Here is a 22,350-nt window from a genome sequence, read left to right as displayed (position 1 = left end):
TTGTTGATTCACTTTGGCTTCATTCCCTTCTGAACTTGGGGCAAGTTCTGAGTTCCCATCCTAGTTTCAGTGTCAGTGTCAAAGCATTCAGAACTCCTCAGACTACTAGCCAAGTAGCACTGTCTCCATTGCAATAACTAACAAGTACATCATCAGTGTCAAATTCTTGTTGTCTAATAATTCTAGACATGAAGTAGTGTACATAATTACAGCAGAAAATGCAAGTCCTTTGGTTGATGTGAAGTTGAGGGAGGAAACATCACCAATTTTTATGAGCTAGCAATGGGATGCGGTACCAATGGTGTTTTATGGATCAACTAAATAATTACGATGACCATCGTAGTTTATTTCTCCTTCTAAATTAATTACACACAGTGCCATCCTAGTTTATTTTATCAAATTTTTGGGTTGATCCAATAACCCAAAATAAATATAACTTGCATCCCTAGTTAGCATGAAGTTATACAATGATAGAGCCCACTTTTCCATTTTGGGCAGTCATTTTGTCTGATAGGTCGTGAGCTAATGACTGAATTCGAATTTGCCCTTTGCCCTTGTGTCAACAGATCATCAGGCAATGGAGCATGTGGAGATAGGTCGTGGGGTCTAGAGATTAGAGAAACAAGACGTCGCTCATCTCTAAAGCAATCTATCAAATGATCGATGCATGCCTTGATCGAACTTGTTCTTCTACTGTTCGTTTTTATTTTTATCAGTACCTGATCAGTTCTGGTGCGGTGGACATGGTGGTTTGGAATGTTGAAGGCAGCATCGTGCTGAATGTAGTAACTTCATGGATTTTGTTCAGATTCTGAAGAATCAGTTGTAATGTTGAACTAGGAGTACATGTATGAGCTGAAAACTGATTTGATAACAATCTTGTTTAATTAAAATGGGGCAAAGCATTGGCCGCTTTTCAAGTGAAAAAAAGTGGATCTGTTCTTTTTTTTTTATCTAGGAAGTATGTACCTAAAATTACTTTTTTTCAGATCTATCTATCTTTGTTTATTCGAACAAAGTCCAATTCTTAACATTACACAGAAATTAAGCAAGATCATTGGAAGAAACAGAATAATAAATAATATCATTTGTTTTCAAAGTCATATATTACTATATTATTCTGATTCTCACCTCTAAATATTTTACCTAAAAACTGTTAGTAGATAAAATGAATGTATACTTCTTTTACAATACTCTGAATTATTGGATAATATTTTAAACATGTTCTCAGAGAAAAGAGATTTATGAGTGGCGATCCCAGTAATTCATTCGAGTTGTAGCCAGTAGGAAGGAAAATATTTCCATATTTTGAAGCGAATCCGATTCCTCCGAACAGAAAAAAACAGCTGTCCCCCTGTCCGACCGGCGGCCGCGCGCCCCGCCCCAGATCCGCTTCCCTCACGCCGCCAATAATCCCAATATATATGGGCCAAGGGACGCGCCGCCAGTACGCGCCAGTTCTCCTTCTCCCTCTCCCCCAAATCCTAGCGCTTGAGCCCTAAACCACCCTGAGCGCGGCGCATGGAGATGGAGTCGGCTCTGCGCGTGGCCGATCTGCCGGCATGCCTCGTGTTCGCTCCCGAGGATGAGGTGGCGGTGGAGTTCTACCTCCTCCCCCGCCTCCTGGGCTGGCGGCCTCAGATCGACGGCCTCATCCTCGAGGACGACCCGCTGAGCGCGCCGCCGTGGGAGCTTCTCGAGCGGAACGGGCGCAAGGAGGAAGCTTTCTTCCTCGCGGAGGGGCAGGCGCGGTGCGGGAAGGGGACGCGGCAGAAGCGGACCTGCGCTGGTGGCGGCTGGTGGGAGGGGCAGAAGACGTGCGCGGAAGGCAACAAGCTGCGCGTCCCCGGCGGCGGCGACCAGGAGGCCGCGTGGCGCAAGAAAGCCCTCAACTTCCACGGCGGCGGCGGCGGCGAGAAGGGAAGCACGGGATGGGTGATGCACGAGTACGCGGTCACCGCCCCGGAGGATCTGGCCCGCTCGCCCCTGAGGTTGTACCACATCCGACGCAGCAGCTACGGGAGGAAGCAGAGCGGCGCCATGGAGGTGCCGCGCGCGCTCGGTCTCCCGCCGGGCTTCCTCTTTGCTCCCGAGGACGGCGATGTCGTCGCACATTACCTCCTCCGCCGCATCCTGGGCCAGGCCCTCCCGCTGGACGGCCTCATCCTCGACGACGACCCACTGAGCGCACCGCCGTGGGAGCTCCTCGAGCGTAACGGATGCAAAGACGACGCATTCTTCTTCGCTCTGGGGCAGGCAAAGAGCGGCAAGGGTTCGCGGCAGAAGCGGACATGCGCAGGCGGTGGGTTCTGGAATGGCGAGAGGACTTGCGTTGACGGTGAGAAGCTGCGAATCCCTGGCCCCGGCGGCGCGGATGAGGTGGCGTGGCGCAAGAAAGCTCTCAGCTTCCAGGAAGGGGGCGAGAAGGGCAGCACGGGGTGGGTGATGCACGAGTACGCGATCACCGCCCCGGACCACCTGGCGGAGTCACAGCTGAGGCTTTACCGCATCCGGTTCAGCGGCCACGGCAAGAAGCGAAAGAGGGGAGAAGCGGATTCCTTCGCCGACGAAGCAGCTCCAACCGCGGCCCGGCGGCGTGTGGCTGATGACGCTCCGCTCGACATGTCAACTTCGCAGCCCAGCTATTCTTCTTCCATGGTGATGGTGGATCACGCCGATGGTAATTGTCCCACTGGTGCAGACCAGCTCGCAGCAGCGCCGGTGTCAATTTCGGCGAACCAGGACCTCAACCCCGGCATCACCGTCGATACCTCCTTGGATTTGGGCTTTCTTGACAACTTTGACATCGACGAGTTCATGCGTTCCCTCGGCGACTTGCCCTCAACCGACCCGTGCGTCTTGCCAGCAGTGACGGATACGGGAGCATATCTTCATGCCGATGCTGTGGGATCAAGCTTCTTCGGCCAGATGGGATCACCGTACAATGGCGTCGGCACCGGTCAGGTGGCATCATCTTCTCTGCGTCGCGGCTGCATGGAGCCTGCAGATGCCTTCTTCACTGGGCCCAACCAATCCTATGCAGCCTGTTAGCTCTATTGATCAAGCAAGGAGAAGCCTGAACTTGAAGTGACAACTGATGTCTATTGATTTCCTGCAAACTTCTTAGGTCTTAGCTTAATTTTGACACTGTGCCCAACCAATCCTATGCAGCCTGTTAGCTCTGTTGATCAAGCACTGGAGAAGCCTGAACTTGTTGTGACCAACTGATGTCTATTGATTTCCTCCAAACTTCTTAGGTCTTAGCTTAATTTTGACACCTGTCGATGGAGACTTGTACCACGAAGAAGAGATAGTTAACATATCCCTGTTGTGTTTATCTGTTTTTTTATAAGCTGGTAATCTTCAGAATTTACTTCTGTGACTAGTTGGTTACTGAATTTCCTCTCCCTTCTGATTCTATTTATATGCAAGTTCCTCTGATGTGTAATGAGATTGATGGAACCGATGACCATGCAGAGAATTTAGGATTTAGGAATCCATCGCACGTTGCGAGCTGATCCTGAAGCTCTGCGCCTCATTTCTGTCAGCACCATGAGCTTCCAAAAATGAGCTTTCATGCTTTCAGAGATGCTGCTGTTACCAGGTCACAGCGAAAAAGGTTCCCGTCTTCGGTGTTCATTAACATGGAAGTTAATAGAAAAACTAAAGACACACCACAGTCTTCTTCAGACATCCGAAGCACTTTTTAAAATAGACTAGGGTGATGCATAGCAGTAGCATGAGCCCTCGACTCCAGAGCAAGTTCTGCTGCTGTTGTAATCTGTCCAATTTCTCGCGCAGAAAATGCTCCCTATAAATTGTATCCAGGTCAATTGTGCCAACGCCGCACAGAATGCAGAACCGGCGGCGAGACCACCATCATCCACACTCCATAACCATCTGTTCCGTGACCTAACTGTCGAAGAAGCAGCCAGAGTGCCAGGCTCCACGGCTGGTTACCTTGCAGCGTTTCGTCGAACAGGTTGCAGGCGACTCCGAGCCCACCGCGACGGGTCACGCTGGCGAGATGCAGGGCTCAGTTGCGGCCAGAAGCAGAAGTTGTCCGGTGGGCGAAGAGCTCGGGCTCCAATGGCGCAGGCGGCGGCCCCGGGGCCGGCCGTAATCCAGCTGTAGACGGTCCCGGCCTCGCCGGCGCGCGACGGCACGTCCCTGCATTGATAAGGGAAGAAACGATCCTTATCTCGCGCATCTCAAATCTCAACTGGTCTCAAAGAAAAAAGGAGAAACAATTTTCAACAAGTTGTGCAGTGAAAACGCAAAACCTGCATAGATAATAAGGGAAGAAACGATCCTTATCTCGGCGAACCCGGCTGATTAGCCTAATCACCGTCCGATCCCGGGATACTCGAAACCAAACCCTCGCCAACGCCGGCACGCCGCCGCCCACGGGCCACGGGCCACGGCCCCCGTCCGGGTATAAGTACACGTCATCCTCGTCCACCGAATAGCTCGTCCAAACGGATGAGCCAATCCAAGGACGCCGCGCCGAGTCCAACTCGGAGGGCGACCTCCAAATAGCCAGGGAGAGATCTCCCTATCCGCCCCGCCACCGTACGCGGCGAATCCGCGATGCTCCTCCTCCCGGCCGCCGGAGCCCGCGACGCCACCGCCTGCCCCCTCGGCCTCCAGACCCTAATCGCCGCCGACTCCGACGCCCCCACCTCCTCCTCGTCCTCCCCGTGGGGCGGCAACGTGGCCACGCGCACGATCGCCGCCTCGGCCCGCGCGGTGCGTTGCCTCGCCAGCGCCAGCGGCGGCGGCGTGGGGGATGGCTGCGACGGGAGGGAGGGGGAGGAGGGGGGCGGGTGCTGGGTGTCTTACGGGTGGCGGCGGCGCCCGCGGCGCCTGCCGCCGCCGATCCCGTCGCTCCGGCCGCTGGCGCGGGAGCGCACCGCCGACGGCCGCCTCGTGATCTCGCGGGAGGGGGCCGCGCACCGCGTCGGCGCCAGGAAGGTCGAGGACCGCCGCCTCGTGCTGGAGCTCGTCGACGAGCGCGACGGCGGCGCGGCGGCGCCCGCGCACCAGCAGCGTCCGCGGCGGTGGTCGCATCCGCTGGACGGGCATCAGGAAGCCAAGCCTGCGGCGGGCGAGGAGGCCGCCGCGCGGGCGCCGGCGGCGTCCCCGGTCCCGGCCGAGGCGTGCTTCGAGGGCGCGATCCGCGCGGCGTCGCGGCGCGGGATGCGGATGAGCTTGCCTAGGATGGTGCATTGAGAGGAATGAATCTCATGTCTTGCAAGCTTGCAAGCATGCAGCTGTCGCATGCGCCTCGAGCAAAATTTTGCGGCCGTAGGAACAATTTTGTAGTCACCGGAGAGGACGGAATTCTTGTAGTCGCCGTCGTCGTCGAATTCGTAGGTGCGATCAATACCGGATTATAGCGAGAGAATCATAGCAGTGTCCATCAATTTTGATTGGTGGTGAGGAGTGTGCCAAGAAATTCTCTTTTTACTGGTTGCGGCTGGATTATTTCCGGCGAAGAGACATGGATACCTGGGATATGGCACGAGAAGGGTTTAAGAAACTCTTGGATCCTAATGTGCCATAGATTCTGCACAAGGACAAATAATCCCAGAACCCAACGGCTTGAATGTGCTGATATGGATACGACTTTGATGAGATGGAGATGTGAAACCCCAAATGCTCTTCGAGTCTTCGTTACTGCATAGTTATTGTGAATTTTGCAGCTGGTACTCTGCATGGATATGGTGGTAATGAAATGCGCTGGTTGTTGTTTCCCACTGGGTATGTCAATGTAAATTTGAAGTCGACGTTGCCGTTGCAAATGAGTTGGACTAAAATGTACTAGGCATGCATTGGAATCAGTCATTATGAAGAGGAAGCAGCTCATGTTTGCAAGCCTAGAGGAAACACTGTAGATGTATCTTATCTTTCTCTTCTTCTTTTTGTTTTGCAGAAGGAAGCAGTGTAGATTATGGCCATGTACTTGTTAAATTGTCACCTATCATCTAGCATCAGCTTCTTAACGTTAAAAAACTTTTTTTAGAACCGAATACTACTGTAGAAGCAAGGTTTTTTGGGAGGACATACTGCACAAGCAAGTAACCTTATTGCTAGAAGAAAGGGCCGTGTAACAATACTGAGCCCATATGTACCCGACGTTGATATTCCTGGGCCGAAGCCCAGAGGTTTGTGGTAGTTAGCACCAATTCTCTGAGCACACCATACGCGTCTCCTTTTTTGTTTCCTTTTTGGAGAATCTTTGGAGTGACTCGGCAAATCAGTGTTGGAAAATTGTGAGAATGTTAATTTTCAGAATTTTTTTTTGCGAAAATGTTGTTGCTTTATGGATCCAGGAACAGGCGAACAGCTCGTACTCGTAAGCTGCTAGCCAGAGTATCCCCACTGTGCAGTGCGTGTAAACAGCTGAGATCGTATCATCACATTTGCGCAACTACTAAGCCTAGGCTACCTAGCACTAGTAGGGACTGGGCATTCGGTTTTTCGGTTCTGTTAGCACGCTTCCGCGCGACGTCAGCTTCAGCTCGGCTGCCGGCGCGTCGCCTCCCCCATGAATGGCGAAAGCTTCCGGACAGCGCAGCGCCGGGCTGCCGGGTGGAGGAGCACGCGGCGGAAGATTCTATTCGGCGCGGGCGACAACTGTACGCGCACGTTCCACGAGGGCGGGCGCCCACCTACCACCGGGGGACGGGAGCAGGGGAGGCCCCAAGCCACATGCGCAGAAAAGAAAAGAAGAGAGACGGAGGCGGATCGAAAGAGCCAAGCTACTCCGGGCGAGCGTGACTGCACAGCACTGGATCGCCGGGCGCATGGGCGCTAATCAGTGATCGCCGGGCCGGTGAATGATTAGCCGGCGGCGGTGGAGTTACCCAATAATCCCGCCGCCGCCACGGGACAAAGCCCAACAGCCCGGCCACGTTTCAGAGGCGCCCAGGGTCGGCTCGGCCCGTCGGTGGGTGCGCTTCCGAGCACGGGACGGCGAGTTTCACCTCGGCGCCCGGCGCGTCGGCGCTCAGGCGTGTCGTGGAGTTGGTTAGTGTCCGCCGCGCCATGAATGGCGCGGAGGCGGTGGACGCGGGCGGCGAAGGAAGCGGCCGTTGAGGTCGGTTGGGTGGAGCAGCATCCCGTCGCGCCGCTCCACCGGCGGGGCTTCGGTTGTTGAGCGAGACGGCGGGTCGAATTGTTATTGGTATATGGGTCTAAAAAAAAAAAGAATTGCTATTGTTACATCGAGCCGTCCGGGCGTCGTTCTCCGGTTGCTGTCGCCGCATCCTGCTTGCGCCGTCGCGCTCGCGCGCGCCGCGGCGGTTTCCGTGGCCGTCGTGCGAACAGAGTTGACGTCTGGGGACCGCGCGGGAGATGAGTGCTCGGCGCGGCGCGCCCATGGCGAGCAGAGCCCGGGTGAGGTGAGCGATTGAGGAGTAGCAGCAGGTCGTCAGCTGGAAGAGGGGATTAAAAAAGGAGGCCGTTCCAGCCGGGAGATTGCTGGGCAGCTAGCTCAGCTTTAGCCACGCCAGCATCGACTGTCGGTGCCACGTGCTGGGCTTCCGTGCGCGGTGAAACAACAAGCAGGAAGAAGAGCACGACACCCCCTGGGGTCTCTGATCTGCGGATGGTTTCCATCTTTTCTCCCGGCCGGCTACAATCTGTTGTCGTCAACTGTGGATGCTCGAGCGCCTTTTTTTCTAAAAAAATGTGGTTGTTCGAGAGCATCTAAATCTAAATGCATGGGTAAATTTGCAAAGTGGGGAATCAGGGAGATGGACGTTGGAGCACGAACACGAAACACCATGATTTCGAATCGACCGGAGCGAGCGACACGACAAGTGCGGCGTCGCAGTCGTCAGCCGCCGCCCACCTCAGACGACGCAGCGTACGCGCACGCACTAATTTGTTAGCTCCGCGAGAATGGGTTAGTTAGGGTCGTCGGAGCTCCTCATCGTCGGCGAGTGGTGTCCTGGGCGCGGCCGTGATGCGGTTGCGCCGTCCCATTCACCCAAAGAACGCCGTCGCCACCACCGGCAGTTGCGCCGTCCACATCGCCATCCATCCGGAGGAAAAACGAGCCCCGCCGAGCCAAGGCTTCACAGTGAATTCTCCCCTTTTTTTTTGTCTTTTGACTCCAACGTCTCGTGTCAGGAAGGAAAAAAAAAAGTTAGCTAGCTAGCACAAGATTAACACCGAATACTCCTTTGGGTGCATAACATAAGTGCATGCAAAGGACCATGAGGCCATCCGCCGTTAGTTCAGATGTTACTGTTCCTTGGCTTGGAGCTACCATTTGGGTTTACTAAACAACCTGACAAACAATCGAGCTTAATCAACTCGGAGTCAACAATGGAGTGATGATCGTGCACATGGCCACGCCGGAGCAGAGCTGGGGGGGTGCAGCGGCGAGGGGCTGCGCTGTCTTTTCGCTCGCAGCCGCAGGCATGGTCCAGCACCCTAACCTACTGATTAGGCAATCCCCGGCACAAAAAGGAAAGAAAAAGGGAGGGCGATCCCGAGCAGAGGAAGGATCTAGCTTGCTTTTCCGCTTCAGAACTGTCAGAGACTCAGAGTCGCGAACGTGCCTGCGTACTCTACGATAATTCCATCACGGATCGTATTGTTTACTGCCCACTCAAGGCCTTGTTACATGATCGACGTGTACGCGATTGATTCAAGTGACCTCTGATAGTGTCTTTTTTTTTTCTTTTTGATAGATGACATCGTTTGTGGTAACACGGCAAGGTAAAATGCATGACTCCTGGACCCGGTTTGTTGGTTTATAGCTGGTATGACTGATGTATTTATTTTTTTTCTTTTTACTTGTCTCGAACTAGAAATCATATCCAACAAGTGTTGTTCCTAATTTGGAAAAATATTTTACATCCTGGACAAGACACAACGGGGAATTAATTAATCACTCGTCTTGCAGGAAAGAAAACAGTCATATGCACAATCATTCTCCCAACATTACAATTTTTAAGGAAATGCCCAACTGTTGGTGTTCGATCCTCTCATGGGTATCACTGATTTTACAGCTATTCGGGAGTTGGCAAATACCTCTCCCACCTGTTGATTTTTTGTCTTCTGGGGGGCGATCACAAAAAACCCTCCCCGCGGCCAGCCCATGCAGACTGGCACTGACCAACCACCACCCTCATCCAGCGTATCGTGCTCCCTAATTAACTAATCCCCCCTGCTTAATCTAATCACGAAAGCCCAACAACAACAAAAAAAAGCTACAATATTGCATATTGACCCTCGTTAACATGATAATCCCAGCTAAGTCCCTTAATCTGCTGAATATGGGCCTCTACTCCTTATGCCGTCACGCGGGGCGTGTAGCCAATAAAATTGTGTTGAGGGGTGAAACTGCAAAAGTGGCGCACCATGGCTGGCTGCAAGCCAACTTGCTTCCCCACTGCCACTGTCGGCAGTCGTTGGGAAGAGGAGAGCTCACTTGCTATATAAACGCCAAGCCCTTTTACGCCGCGGAAATTAGCGAAATTAAATCGCCCAGAAAAGAAAAGGAGAGAGTAACAGACGCGCTGGGCGGCGTCTGTGAATGGGCGCCTCCCTCCCCGCTGGATCTGCGGCCGCGAGATAGCAGGGCGGCTCCCGTGAGATTGCTCGCAAAATCTCCCTCCCCGGCGCGGCGATTCCATGAGAGGTCGGCCACTCTCTCCCTCTCGAGGAACTGGTCTGAGTTCCCCGGATTTTTCGCGGCTTTTCTGGGCGTTTTTTTTTGTCGGTGTTGGGGTCTTGGGCGGCGCCGTGACTGGCGGGCAGTAGTAACCGCTTCAGTGCAGCGCAGCGCAGCAGGTTCGGGTGCGGGGTTCGGTGGCAGGCTCCGGGGGTCGCGAGTGGTTGGTAGCGGCTGGGGACGCGTGATCTAGCTGGGTGAGTGAGGAGCTCGCGGGGCAATCGCAGCCAAATGCTGCAATTCGTGGGAGCTGGTCTGATGGTTTTGCGCAATCGGGGAGTGTCCGATTCCACTGGGTAGTAGCGGTGGCTCTCGCATTCGCGTATGGTTGGATCTGGAATCACGCATCGCTAGCCGCTTAAGCTCGCTGCGAAATCTGGGGGTTAATTTGATGTATGGTCCGCTTGATTGGGTCGTCTTTGAGGTGGATCTGATTCCCAATTGTTTCAGGTTGAGAGCTCGGCACTGAGGAAGCGGATAGCCTGATCTGCTAGTCTCGCGGAGTTCTGACAGCTGACAATGGCGGCAGCACTGGCGTGGCGGTTCAATGGAACCAATGGCGGCAGCCATGGCGGCGCAGATCTGGTTGGTCTCCTCTCGGATTCTTGTGGTTCTGAGCTTGTCGATTGGTGGCCTGTCACTTTCTCATGTTCATCAGCCGAAATTCTGTCCTCCTGTTGCTTGGAAGGAATTGGTTGTTTCATGTGAGGTTTTGCGGCATCCATTTTGGATTTAACTGTACGTTGTGTTACAGTATGATATGCTTTGAAAGTGAGATCAGTATTCAGTCCACTGGAGAAAAGTATTTCCCGCGCGAATTTGTGAAATATTTAAGAAGTGGGGTTTTCATTATGTATTTTTAAGGGTCCTTTTTTAATCCAGCTTGATAGTGAGCAGTAGTTTGAAAATCCGTCTTGAGAAACTTGGAAGCTCTTATGCCCTATGAACTATCCTTTTTCAATAAGAAAACAAGGACATCTCCTGTTCTATAAATGATTTCAGTTAAAATGGGTTGAACCGTTGAAAAGATCTTAGATCTTTCTACAAATAACACAAGTGCTGTTTTAATTGAAAGTCATGTCATGTGTCTTCAGTATGTTACCTTTTGGCATCTATGACCACTGGAAAGAATTGGAAACTAGCATTGATGTAATTTAAGCTACTTGAATGAAGTGATAGCACCCGGAAAATGCTTACTTGATTACACATATCATTACTGCATCATTGCATCATCTTAATCTTTGAATCTCAGGTTTGCTATTTGTTTCGGATTGAAAATGCACCCTTTTCCTCTCTCCTTTGTTACGTTCCATCATTATTCCCTTCAGTCCTACTTTTTTTGCATATAAAATCATGTTCTGTGTCATACGTTTGATAGCACAAACCAGAAATTTAAATCCAAATAATCAGGGGGAAAAACTTGACTCTAAAATAAGTTTCTTATTGTTTCAATTTTGGTTTTTCTATTATCTGCCAAGTTTATCTTAGTTAAAATTAAGTAATGACGAGTAGTTTAATATGCACCTTGGGCACATATTGTGATGTAGCAGGCTTTTGAAATGGCAAGATAGCTGTTATTCATGTTGCTTTCAAAGATGCTGAGTCTCTTGTATCTAGTTTACAATTTGAAAAACAAACACATGCAATCAATCTGATAACACATTATTTAAGTTGAGCATCCACCTATTTCATAAGGCATTATTTCCATTATTTGATACCTCTTAGGATTGCACTCTATTTTTGTGATTGAAGTGTCAATTTTCTGGAATATAGAATGTATGTATGGTCCAGTGCATTCCGTGATGAGATATGAACTCATGTAAATTTCAGAAGTGATCTTTGAATTTTCACATCATGAATTCTTGATAATAACTGCTTCTGTTGCCATTAACAGGAAAGACATGTGGACAAAGTTCAAGAATCAGAGCCACCAACTCCTATGTCAGTCATGAAAATGGGCAAGTAAGTTTTGACTCTGTTTCGCGGCGCACAGTGCAAATTTACGTTATTAAGAGAGAAACGAGACTGGAGATTTTGATCTCTAACATGGCAGTTTCACTTGTCACAAGCCCCCTATTGTTATTTTTTTTAAAAAATAGAGTAGTTGATTTTTGACTGTAAAGTTTCTATAACTTTCTCTTTAGTATATATTCATATCATTCAATACAGTCTTAGTCTTCAAGAGTGATCCAGTAAATATTTCGATTTTTCTTTTCGTCCACTTAACAGATATGTGATTGTCTGCTCTCTATAACAATTTAATTTGATAAATAGTTGTAGGAGAGCTTGCAACACTTGCTCCAACACATCACCAATATTTGCTGCGTCGAGTAAAACTTAACTGCTCCTGCCGTTGATTTTTCTTATTATGTTCTAGCAAAAGAGTATGAAAAAATACACTGGCATCAAAGTGCTCTTTGGTGAGAAATTTGCCAGTATGATTTTCATTTCACAGATTGAACAACTTTATTCATGTCTTTTTGTCAAAGTTTGTAATGGTTAGTTGCCCTAATTCTAGAATGACAAGAGAATGGTGGCAGTATATACCTACAGTGGTCTATCAACTAGATTTTACAGGATACTGATAGCCAACTAAGAATACTATTGGGAAACACTAATTGCCATGCTATAATTACTCTATATGCAATGCAAATTTACCAGTACTAATAATAATGAAATTATTAATCTGGGGATTGCTAGTTTATAATCTCTTGGATCGTGTTGGAATGGACATTGGGTTGTGTGATTATTTTTATCAGCCAATCCTTTATGAGTTTTTTTTTTCCAGAAAAATATTTTAAGGAATTCACCTCAATCATGCATCTTTTAGTATCATTTTTCCTAATATACCTAAAATTGTGCTCACACAACGCGTCGGAGCTGCTTGAGATTCAGAGCCTTATAATTCTGTACCTGCAGGAACCGAGTTAATGTGGAGGATGAGGAGACGCTTTCAAGTGTTGCTCATTGTATTGAGCAGTTACGGCAGAGTTCTTCATCCACTCAAGAGAAAGAGAGCTCTTTGAAGCAGTTATTAGATCTTGTTCAAACACGTGATACTGCATTTGGAGCTGTTGGGTCACATTCACAGGCCGTTCCAATTCTTGTATCTCTTCTTAGGTCTGGACCATCCGGAGTTAAGATGCTGGCTGCCACTGTTCTTGGGTCTCTTTGCAAGGAAGAGGAATTAAGGGTGAAAGTCCTACTTGGTGGTTGCATCCCACCATTGCTTGCTCTTCTCAGATCAAAGTCAGCTGAAAGCCAAACTGCAGCTGCCAAAACCATCTATGCTGTTTCACAAGGTGGGATAAGGGATCATGTTGGATCAAAGATTTTCTCAACGGAAAATGTTGTTCCGGTACTATGGGAGCAGCTTAAAATTACTCTAAAAAATGAGAGTTTGGTGGATGGCCTTCTAACTGGAGCGCTGAAGAATTTATCAAAAAACACAGAGGGGTTTTGGTCAGCAACTGTGCAATGTGGCGGAGTTGATATACTTGTAAAGCTGGTCAGTTCGGGAAATACAAACACCCTTGCAAATGCTTGCTATCTTCTTGGGTCTTTGATGGTGGAAGACTCTTCTGTTTGTTCTAAAGTTTTATCTGGAGAAACAACAAAGCAGCTTCTAAAGTTACTTGGTCCTGGAAATGAAACTTCCATAAGAGCTGAAGCTGCTGGGGCTCTCAAGTCCCTTTCTGCACAGAGTAAAGAGGCCAGGCGTCAGATAGCTAATTCTAATGGTATTCCTGCTCTTATAAATGCTACTATCGCTCCATCAAAAGAGTTCATGCAAGGTGAATCTGCTCAGGCATTGCAAGAGAATGCAATGTGTGCATTGGCAAATATATCTGGTGGTTTATCTTATGTAATCTCAAGCCTTGGTGAGAGTCTCGAGTCATGCTCTTCACCTGCACAGATTGCAGATACTCTTGGTGCATTGGCCTCAGCCTTGATGATATATGACGCAAATGCGGAATCTATCAGTGCTTCTGATCCTCTTGACATTGAGAAAACACTGTTGAAGCAGTTTAAGCCTAAGGTGCCCTTCCTTGTGCAGGAGCGCATAATTGAAGCTTTGGCTAGCTTGTATAGTAACCCGGTTCTCTGCAAGACGCTAGCAGATTCTGATGCGAAACGCTTGCTTGTTGGTTTAATAACCATGGCAGGTACTGAGGTGCAAGATGACCTCACGAAATCACTTTTTGCTCTCTGCAAGAAGGACTGTGATCTATGGCAAGCTCTGCAAGGTCGTGAAGGTGTTCAGCTATTGATTTCTTTACTTGGTCTTTCCTCAGAACAGCAGCAGGAATGTGCTGTTGCTCTGCTTGCTCTTCTATCAAAGGAGAATGATGAGAGCAAATGGGCTATCACTGCTGCTGGTGGCATACCTCCTCTTGTACAAATTTTAGAAACTGGATCTCCAAAAGCTAAAGAAGATTCAGCGATCATCCTTGGCAATTTATGCAATCACAGTGAAGACATAAGAGCATGTGTTGAAAGTGCAGATGCTGTTCCTGCTTTACTATGGCTTCTGAAAAATGGAAGTGATAATGGTAAGGAGATAGCTTCTAAAACACTGAATCATCTCATCCACAAGTCAGATACAGGAACTATTAGTCAGTTATCTGCTCTTTTGACAAGTGAACAGCCTGAGTCAAAAGTTTATGTTCTGGATGCTTTGAAAAGCTTGCTCTCTGTTGCACCACTCAATGATATTCTACATGAGGGAAGTGCTGCAAATGACGCGGTTGAGACAATGATTAAAATTCTTAGCTCACCCAAGGAAGAAACTCAGGCTAAATCAGCATCTGCTCTTGCTGGTCTATTCCATTGCCGCAAGGACCTGCGAGAAACTCATATTGCTGTGAAGACACTTGGGTCAGTTATGAAGCTGCTTGATATTCAGTCTGACAAAATACTAATGGGTGCATCATGTTGCCTTGCTGCCATTTTTCTTTCAATCAAGCAAAACAAAGAGGTTACTGCAATTGGACAGGATGCTTTATCTCCATTGGCCTCACTTGCAAACTCTTCCGTTATTGAAGTAGCAGAACAAGCGACCAGAGCTTTGGCTAATCTTTTTCTTGATCAGGGATTATCTCTACAGGTGTCTTTTGAAGAAATTCTCTTCCGTGTAACACGTGTGCTAAGAGAGGGAACTATTGATGGAAGAACTCATGCAGCTGCAGCAATAGCTCGTCTTTTGCAGTGTCGAACTATTAACCAGCTGCTTTCAGATACTATTAACCGCTCTGGGTGTGTCCTTGCTCTAGCTGGACTCTTGGAAGCTGCCAATGGTGAAGCTGCTGCAACATCAGAAGTTCTTGATGCACTGGTGCTATTATCACGATCAAAGGCATCAAGTGGGCACACCAAGGCTCCCTGGGTAGTTCTTGCAGAAAATCCCCACACAATACTTCCCCTTGTTTCATGTATAGCTGATGCTGCTCCCTCCTTACAAGATAAAGCCATAGAAGTTGTGGCAAGACTGTGTTCCGACCAACATGATGTTGTGGGTGGTTTGGTTTCTGAAACTCCAGGTTGCATGTCATCAATCACACGGCGAGTCATTGGCTCTAACGTGCTTAAAGTTAAAGTTGGTGGATGTGCTCTTCTTGTTTGTGCAGCAAAAGAGCATTGTCAGAAGCAGATAGAGATTCTGAATGATTCAAGTCTATATATTCAATTAATTCATTCTTTAATTGATATGATCCATATGGCAAACACGCCTGCTGAAAGTGGCAGTGGTGATAGCATATCAGATATTAGGATATCCAGACACTCCAAAGAAAACAACAATGATGGTGAAACTGTGTGCCGTACTGCTGTAATCTCAGGCAACATGATTCCACTATGGCTTCTTGCTGTCTTTTCTCGTCATGACAGCAAAACAAGAGCAGAAATCCTAGAAGCTGGAGCAGTTGAAATGCTCACTGAGAAGATTTCACAAAATGCATTCCAATATGTGGTATGTTAATGCTGTTTGTTTCCATTACTTCTGTAATCCTTTGCATGAAAGCTAGTGTCTCCTGTGCTTCGATAATTTTACACAAACTATGATTATAGCTAGTATAGTTTAGTTAGCTCCGTAGAACAGTCTTTCTGCTTTACATTGTTGGTTAATTTGGTAACACCAATATATTATTATACTCCCTCCGTTCTAAATTATAGGTCACTTTGGCTTTTCTACATACATAAATTTTTCTATGCACATAGACATATGCTATATCTACATACGTAGCAAAAACTATGTATATGGATTTGCTAAAACGACCTACAATTTGGAATGGAGGGAGTACTTTAATGTCCTAATTTTCCAAGAGATTACGTGGAAAAAAAGTTTTGGTTTCAGAAACTCATTGATGCTTATGTAGAGTAATCAAGTTATGAGAACCTCGCTAAGAGGTAAAGGTAAAGGTAAAGTTAAAGTAATTATTGGTACACTGGAGTATCACATTTGACCAAATTGGTTGTAAGGATTCCATCTATTTTACATAGAAAAAATAGTTTAATTTGGACAGTGTAATAAATTTGGATACTTAACCATGAAACATGGGATTGTACTTACTTACCTCTATAATTGGGGGAGTCATTGGTGTTGTCTGTGCACAATCTTTGCCAAACAGATATTATGTTGGTTGGTTCAACCATTCTGCTTCTACTTCTGGTCTTGATTACATTTATACTACCTCCGTCCTAAATTACAATTCGTTTTGGCTTTTCTAGATACATATATTTTACTATGCATCTAGATGTACACTATGTCTAGATACATAGCAAAAATTATGTATCTAGAAAAGCCAAACGAATTGTAATTTGGGATGGAGGGAGTATGTCTTATAAGCCGATGCACAGATAACATGATGGTCAATCTGATTTATTTATTCCACTCTTTCGATACTCATGATATATTCAGTACTGCAATGACATCTGAATATTCGATGAAGTTCTATTTGGCATTTCATTATTCGTTCTATAAGTCACCATATCTCCTTTGGTCAAACACTTCAAAATCAGACATGACCAGAAGTAAATTTGAATTGTGTGAATTGCTTTCATCTTATTGGTTGGATACCACTACTACCGCATGTTTACTTATTTGGCATTTGCACATAAGGGCATTAAGTATCTTTTTTTATATATATAAAAAAATAAGTTTAACATTGGAATTGCCTAAAATCATTTTCATATGGAATATCCATGCTTCAAGAATCTGTCTGAATTCATATTCTTCTGTCATTTTTGCTTATCCACTATTTATTCTCTTCCTGCATGTAGCTTTTTAAGTTTCTTTAGATTTTCTGCAAGCCTGTGACTGCCCTTACATATGTTCATGTTCTTTGTCAGGGTGAAGAAGATAGCACCTCATGGGTCTGTTCCTTGCTTCTTGCTTTGCTATTCCAAGAAAGAGAAATAATTCGATCAGACTCAGCGTTACACTCCATTCCTGTGCTCTCAAACTTGTTAAGATCAGATGAGCCAGCATACAGGTACTTTGCTGCACAAGCTTTGTCAAGTCTGGTCTGCAATGGTAGCAGAGGAACTCTTCTGGCTGTTGCTAATTCTGGTGCAGCCATTGGACTTATATCTTTGCTTGGATGCGCTGATGTTGATATAGCTGATCTTTTGGAGCTATCAGAGGAATTCATGTTGGTGCCTAATCCTGATCAAATTGCATTAGAGAGGCTGTTCAGAGTTGATGATATCAGGGTTGGTGCAACTTCCAGAAAATCTATTCCTCTTCTTGTGGATCTACTTAAACCCATTCCTGAAAGACCTGGTGCTCCTTTCTTGGCCTTGGGTCTTCTGACTCAGTTGGCAGTTGATTGCCCCCAAAACATGCTGCTAATGGCTGAAGCTGGAATCCTAGAAGCACTTACCAAATATCTATCTCTTAGCCCACAAGATGCAACTGAAGAAGCTACAACTGAATTGCTGGGCATTCTCTTCAGTAGTGCAGAAATAAGGCACCATGAGTCAGCACTTGGTGTTGTTAACCAACTTGTGGCAGTCCTCCGTCTAGGAGCAAGGAATTCACGTTACAGTGCTGCAAAGGCATTAGAGAGCTTGTTTTCTGCTGACCATGTGAGGAACAGTGAGTCAGCTAGGCAGGCTATTCAACCACTTGTGGAGATTCTGAGTACTGGCATGGAGAGGGAGCAGCATGCAGCTATATCAGCCCTTGTTAGGCTTCTCTGTGACAATCCCTCGAGAGCACTTGCGGTTGCAGATGTTGAGATGAATGCTGTGGATGTTCTGTGCCGTATTCTTTCTTCCGACTGTTCAGCGGAGTTGAAAGGAGATGCTGCAGAACTATGCTGTGTTCTATTTGCAAATACAAGGATCCGTTCAACAATGGCGGCAGCACTTTTTGTGGAACCCCTGGTTGGTCTACTGGTTAGCGAAGCGAACCCTGCCCAGCTTTCTGTGGTTCGTGCATTGGATAGGGTTCTAGATGATGAGCAGCTAGCAGAATTAGTGGCAGCACATGGAGCTGTTGTTCCTCTTGTCGGTCTTTTGTATGGCAGAAACTACATGCTTCATGAGGCGGTTGCTAGAGCTTTGGTGAAACTTGGAAAGGATAGACCAGCTTGCAAATTGGAAATGGTGAAAGCTGGTGTAATTGAGAGTATTCTTGATATTCTCCATGATGCTCCGGATTTTCTTTGCATTGCATTGGCGGAAATGCTTCGGATTTTGACAAACAATGCTAGCATAGCAAAAGGTCCATCTGCAGCCAAAGTAGTACAGCCTCTTTTCTCTTTGCTCTCTAAGGCAGACATGGGTCCTGAAGGGCAGTATAGCGCTTTGCAGGTTCTTGTGAATATTTTGGAGCATCCTGAATGCCGCGCTGATTATAACTTGACACCTCGCCAAACTATTGAGCCAGTCATTACCCTATTGAATTCATCCCCACCAGCTGTGCAACAATTAGCTGCAGAACTCCTATCCCATCTTCTTTTAGAAGATCACCTTCAGAAGGATACAATAACAGAGCAAGCTATTACTCCTCTTATTCAAGTTCTTTCATCAGGTTTGCCAAATCTACAGCAGAGAGCTATAAAAGCTCTTGCCAACCTGGCAATAGCCTGGCCAAATACAATTGCAAAGGAGGGTGGTGTTTTCGAGCTGTCCAAGGTTTTGTTGCAATCTGACCCACCTTTGCCTCATGTTGTGTGGGAATCTGCAGCATCCGTCTTGTCTAGCATTTTGCAGTACAGTACTGAGTTTTTCCTTGAGGTTCCTGTTGCAGTACTAGTGCAGTTGCTCAGATCAGGAACGGAAAGCACTGTTGTTGGTGCTTTGAATGCCCTGCTTGTATTGGAGAGTGATGATTCAACAAGTGCAGAAGCAATGGCTGAAAGTGGTGCTGTGGAAGCATTGCTAGATCTCCTGAGGAGTCATCAATGTGAGGAAACTGCTGCCAGACTCATTGAGGCTTTGCTTAACAATGTAAGAATAAGGGAGGCGAAGGCTGCTAAAAATGCTATTGCACCTTTGTCCATGTACCTTCTGGATCCACAGACACAGTCTCAACAAGGAAGATTGCTTGCTGCTCTTGCTCTTGGAGATCTGTTCCAAAACGAAGGTCTTGCTCGTTCTACTGATGCTGTTGCAGCATGCCGTGCTTTGGTTAATCTCCTCGAAGATCAACCAACTGAAGAGATGAAAGTGGTAGCAATTTGTGCCTTGCAGAATCTAGTTATGTACAGCCGAGCAAATAAGAGAGCAGTTGCAGAATCTGGTGGTGTCCAGGTCCTGCTTGACCTTATCAGTTCTAGCAATCCTGACACTTCCGTTCAGGCAGCAATGTTTGTCAAACTTCTGTTCAATAATCACACTATACAAGAGTATGCAACCAGTGAAACAGTGAGAGTTATAACTGGTAAAATAATATTTCTTTCTTGTATCTGTCATATTCATTTTGCATATTAACTTCATTATTATCCAATATGCCTATCATAATAAAGATGTTAATATCCATGTTCAGCATTGAATATAAGTAAGTTCTAGGTAATATATAGCAAATACAGGAATCAAGGTCCTCATATTTGTGAAGTTCACAGTTACTTTTCCAGTTCGAATCTGAGATTATTTTTTTGCAATTATTAAGCAGAACAGTTGGTTTTGTGTTTAGTTCGGCTAAAAAGTAAGCTAAATTTCTTCTGGCAACCTGGAACATAATTTTGTCATGATACCCTGAGTGTATGCATCTAATGTGGATGTTTGCTTGCAGCTTCTATTGAGAAGGATATATGGGCATCTGGAAGTGCTAATGAGGAGTATCTTAAAGCACTTAACGCTTTACTTAGCAACTTCCCTCGTCTAAGGGTCACTGAACCTGCTACGTTATGCATTCCTCATCTTGTAACGTCCCTTAAAACTGGTTCTGAGGCAACTCAAGAAGCAGCACTGGATTCACTATATCTTCTCAGGCAAGCTTGGTCAGCTTGCCCAGCTGAAGTATTCAAAGCTCAGTCAGTGGCTGCCTCTGAGGCTATTCCTTTACTTCAGTACTTGATACAGTCTGGCCCACCCCGGTTTCAAGAAAAAGCAGAACTGCTTCTTCAATGCTTGCCTGGGACACTTACAGTTACCATAAAGCGCGGCAACAATCTAAGACAATCGGTTGGAAATCCTAGTGCATTCTGCAAGCTTACTCTTGGAAATAATACGCCGAGGCTGACAAAGGTATACATCTCTGACCATAAAATAACTTGCTACAGCCTACATTTATTTTTTCTCAGCATGTTTCTTTGCTATTGGTTTTATCTCCATTTCTATTCCGGGCCACTGATGCAAAATCCGACAGTCGGCTATCAAGCTCAGACAATGCTGTGCGGAGAATAGTGTTCTCATTGTGCTTTATGTGATGAGCCTAACTGGAATTTCCTTTTTAAGGCATATTATTTCATTACTTAGTCCTACTGCTCCTGATTCTTAGGCCTGTGAACCAGTGTTTTAAAGGCCTCGCCTAGGCGTCCAGGCGGACCCAGCTCGCCTTGGGTCGTCTTGTTGCCTTTAAAACACTGCTGTGAACTGTGAAGTATTCAAATTTAAGGATGTGGTTGTACCAGGTCATGACTTGGAATAAACTAAAGCTCCAGTTCACCTTAAAACGACCTTCTTTGGAAGTTGCAGTTTAACTTGTGAACAGCATCATAGTGGAATAAAATTTATAGTCAGATAACTCCATAGTTTCAGTGCCTTTACGATGTGCCTGCAGCAAAGCATATTGAATGGTAGTCCATTTTGCTATACGAATAGTGTGCGCCTATAATCGACGCATCTACTAGTTTTCTTCTTAATAGTGACCTGACAAGCCATTCACCTCACACTACACCTGGCTTTGAACATTCTAGTTTTATTGCATGCAAGCATTGTTGACCTAACTTGCACGACTTCATACACAGATTGTATCCACTGGCGCAACTCCTGAATGGGATGAAGCCTTTGCATGGGCCTTTGACAGCCCTCCCAAAGGCCAGAAACTCCATATCTCCTGCAAAAACAACAGCAAATTCGGAAAGGTATGAAAACATCGGAGATTTATTACGTTGACTATCTTAGATTCCTTTTCTGGTCCATGTCATTCTCATTGGATCCTCAATCTCTCCGATTTGTGGTTGCAGAAATCATTCGGGAAAGTGACTATCCAAATTGACCGGGTTGTCATGCTGGGCTCAGTCGCGGGTGAGTACACCCTGCTACCTGAGAGCAAAAGCGGTCCCAATAGGAACCTGGAAATCGAGTTCCAGTGGTCAAACAAATAACTGTATACCTACATAATTTAGGTGTTCTTGTGTAAGTTAAAAGTTCTATAAGAGATCCAGGGTGGTTTCTTGTTTTGTCCTCTGCTAAAGGTTACCCAGTTTGTGTATCATTGTAAATAGCAGGCAGAGAAAGTTGTCATTTGCCGTACCTTTTTCCAGTGAGATATAAACAGATGAGTTCGCAGATGTTTTGTACTGATTGTAACAGGATTCATTCGTTTATTTTTTTTCTTACCCCGGGATTTTGTCTTTGTAAAGGGTGTAAACAGAATAAATATATGCTGTTAGGTTCTGTCATACGGAATGGAGTTCTGCTGTTCATAACCAATATCTGTTCCCAAGTTTCTTGGCCATGTTTGTTCTCGTGGTGAGGATGCAGACAGATGGCTACTGAATGCTCAATTGATCATGCTATTGCGACCGATTCGAGTGTAGTTTCAGTGTTTATGTACTGATCTATCACAGCAACCATAACAAGGACTAGATTGTTGGGTCATGACAAATGGTTCCTCGAAATATCAGTTTTATTTCCAACATGATAATCTTGCTTAGAGACACATACACAGTTACACAAGCACAGTAACACATCACATCATCCTAAGCCGTCCGGCAGCTAGGCCGTGAGGTCGAGCCCTGGCCTGGGCGTGGCTCACGCCGCCGCGCGCTCGACGAACGCGGCGGGAGGTGGAGGCCGTCGTGCTAGAGGAGGCGCATGGTCAGGTGGCCCTCGCCCTCGCCCTCGCCCTCGCGCCGCCGTGTGCAGACGAGGCCGCCGCGCCCGACCGACCCTTCGCCGCGATGCGCGATGACGAGGCGCCCGTCGCCCGTGCGCGTGCGCACCAGCGCCGGGCGCCGCCGCAGCGACGAGATCGGCGGCGGCAGGCT

At 47.0% G+C, this 22,350-nt stretch overlaps 3 protein-coding genes across 3 annotated transcripts; all 3 read left to right on the top strand.

Moving 5' to 3' along the window:
* The first annotated feature begins 1,289 nt into the window (after positions 1 to 1,289).
* On the top strand, positions 1,290 to 3,108 carry LOC112890817. The gene has a single exon (XM_025957678.1). The coding sequence runs from the start codon at positions 1,522 to 1,524 to the stop codon at positions 3,049 to 3,051; it is 1,530 nt and encodes a 509-aa protein (XP_025813463.1). The 5' UTR covers positions 1,290 to 1,521; the 3' UTR covers positions 3,052 to 3,108.
* A 974-nt stretch (positions 3,109 to 4,082) lies between these two features.
* Positions 4,083 to 5,823, top strand: LOC112890224. The gene has a single exon (XM_025957121.1). It carries the CDS (start codon positions 4,591 to 4,593, stop codon positions 5,230 to 5,232), a length of 642 nt encoding a protein of 213 aa, XP_025812906.1. The 5' UTR covers positions 4,083 to 4,590; the 3' UTR covers positions 5,233 to 5,823.
* Positions 5,824 to 9,478: 3,655 nt separating this feature from the next.
* Positions 9,479 to 21,793, top strand: LOC112890007 (protein CELLULOSE SYNTHASE INTERACTIVE 1). Its single transcript, XM_025956834.1, has 8 exons — positions 9,479 to 9,658; positions 10,142 to 10,276; positions 11,586 to 11,653; positions 12,611 to 15,659; positions 17,039 to 19,577; positions 19,929 to 20,383; positions 21,106 to 21,222; positions 21,325 to 21,793. The coding sequence occupies exons 2-8, from the start codon at positions 10,211 to 10,213 to the stop codon at positions 21,463 to 21,465; spliced, it is 6,435 nt and encodes a 2,144-aa protein (XP_025812619.1). The 5' UTR covers positions 9,479 to 9,658; positions 10,142 to 10,210; the 3' UTR covers positions 21,466 to 21,793.
* Positions 21,794 to 22,350: the final 557 nt, after the last annotated feature.

Source organism: Panicum hallii, chromosome 4 (genome assembly GCF_002211085.1).
Source record: "Panicum hallii strain FIL2 chromosome 4, PHallii_v3.1, whole genome shotgun sequence".
Classification (NCBI taxonomy): domain Eukaryota; kingdom Viridiplantae; phylum Streptophyta; class Magnoliopsida; order Poales; family Poaceae; genus Panicum; species Panicum hallii.
The sequence above is the reverse complement of the archived record's forward strand: the minus strand, read 5'-3'. Positions and strand labels throughout refer to the sequence as shown.

Excerpts from the sequence above, each read along its gene's own strand:
- LOC112890817 (XM_025957678.1), top strand. The coding sequence starts at position 1,522 with ATGGAGATGGAGTCGGCTCTGCGCGTGGCCGATCTGCCGGCATGCCTC.
- LOC112890224 (XM_025957121.1), top strand. The coding sequence starts at position 4,591 with ATGCTCCTCCTCCCGGCCGCCGGAGCCCGCGACGCCACCGCCTGCCCC.
- LOC112890007 (XM_025956834.1), top strand. The coding sequence starts at position 10,211 with ATGGCGGCAGCACTGGCGTGGCGGTTCAATGGAACCAATGGCGGCAGC. Across the intron at positions 10,277-11,585 it reads GCCATGGCGGCGCAGATCTG|GAAAGACATGTGGACAAAGT; the intron begins GTTGGTCTCCTC and ends TGCCATTAACAG. Across the intron at positions 20,384-21,105 it reads ATACGCCGAGGCTGACAAAG|ATTGTATCCACTGGCGCAAC; the intron begins GTATACATCTCT and ends CTTCATACACAG.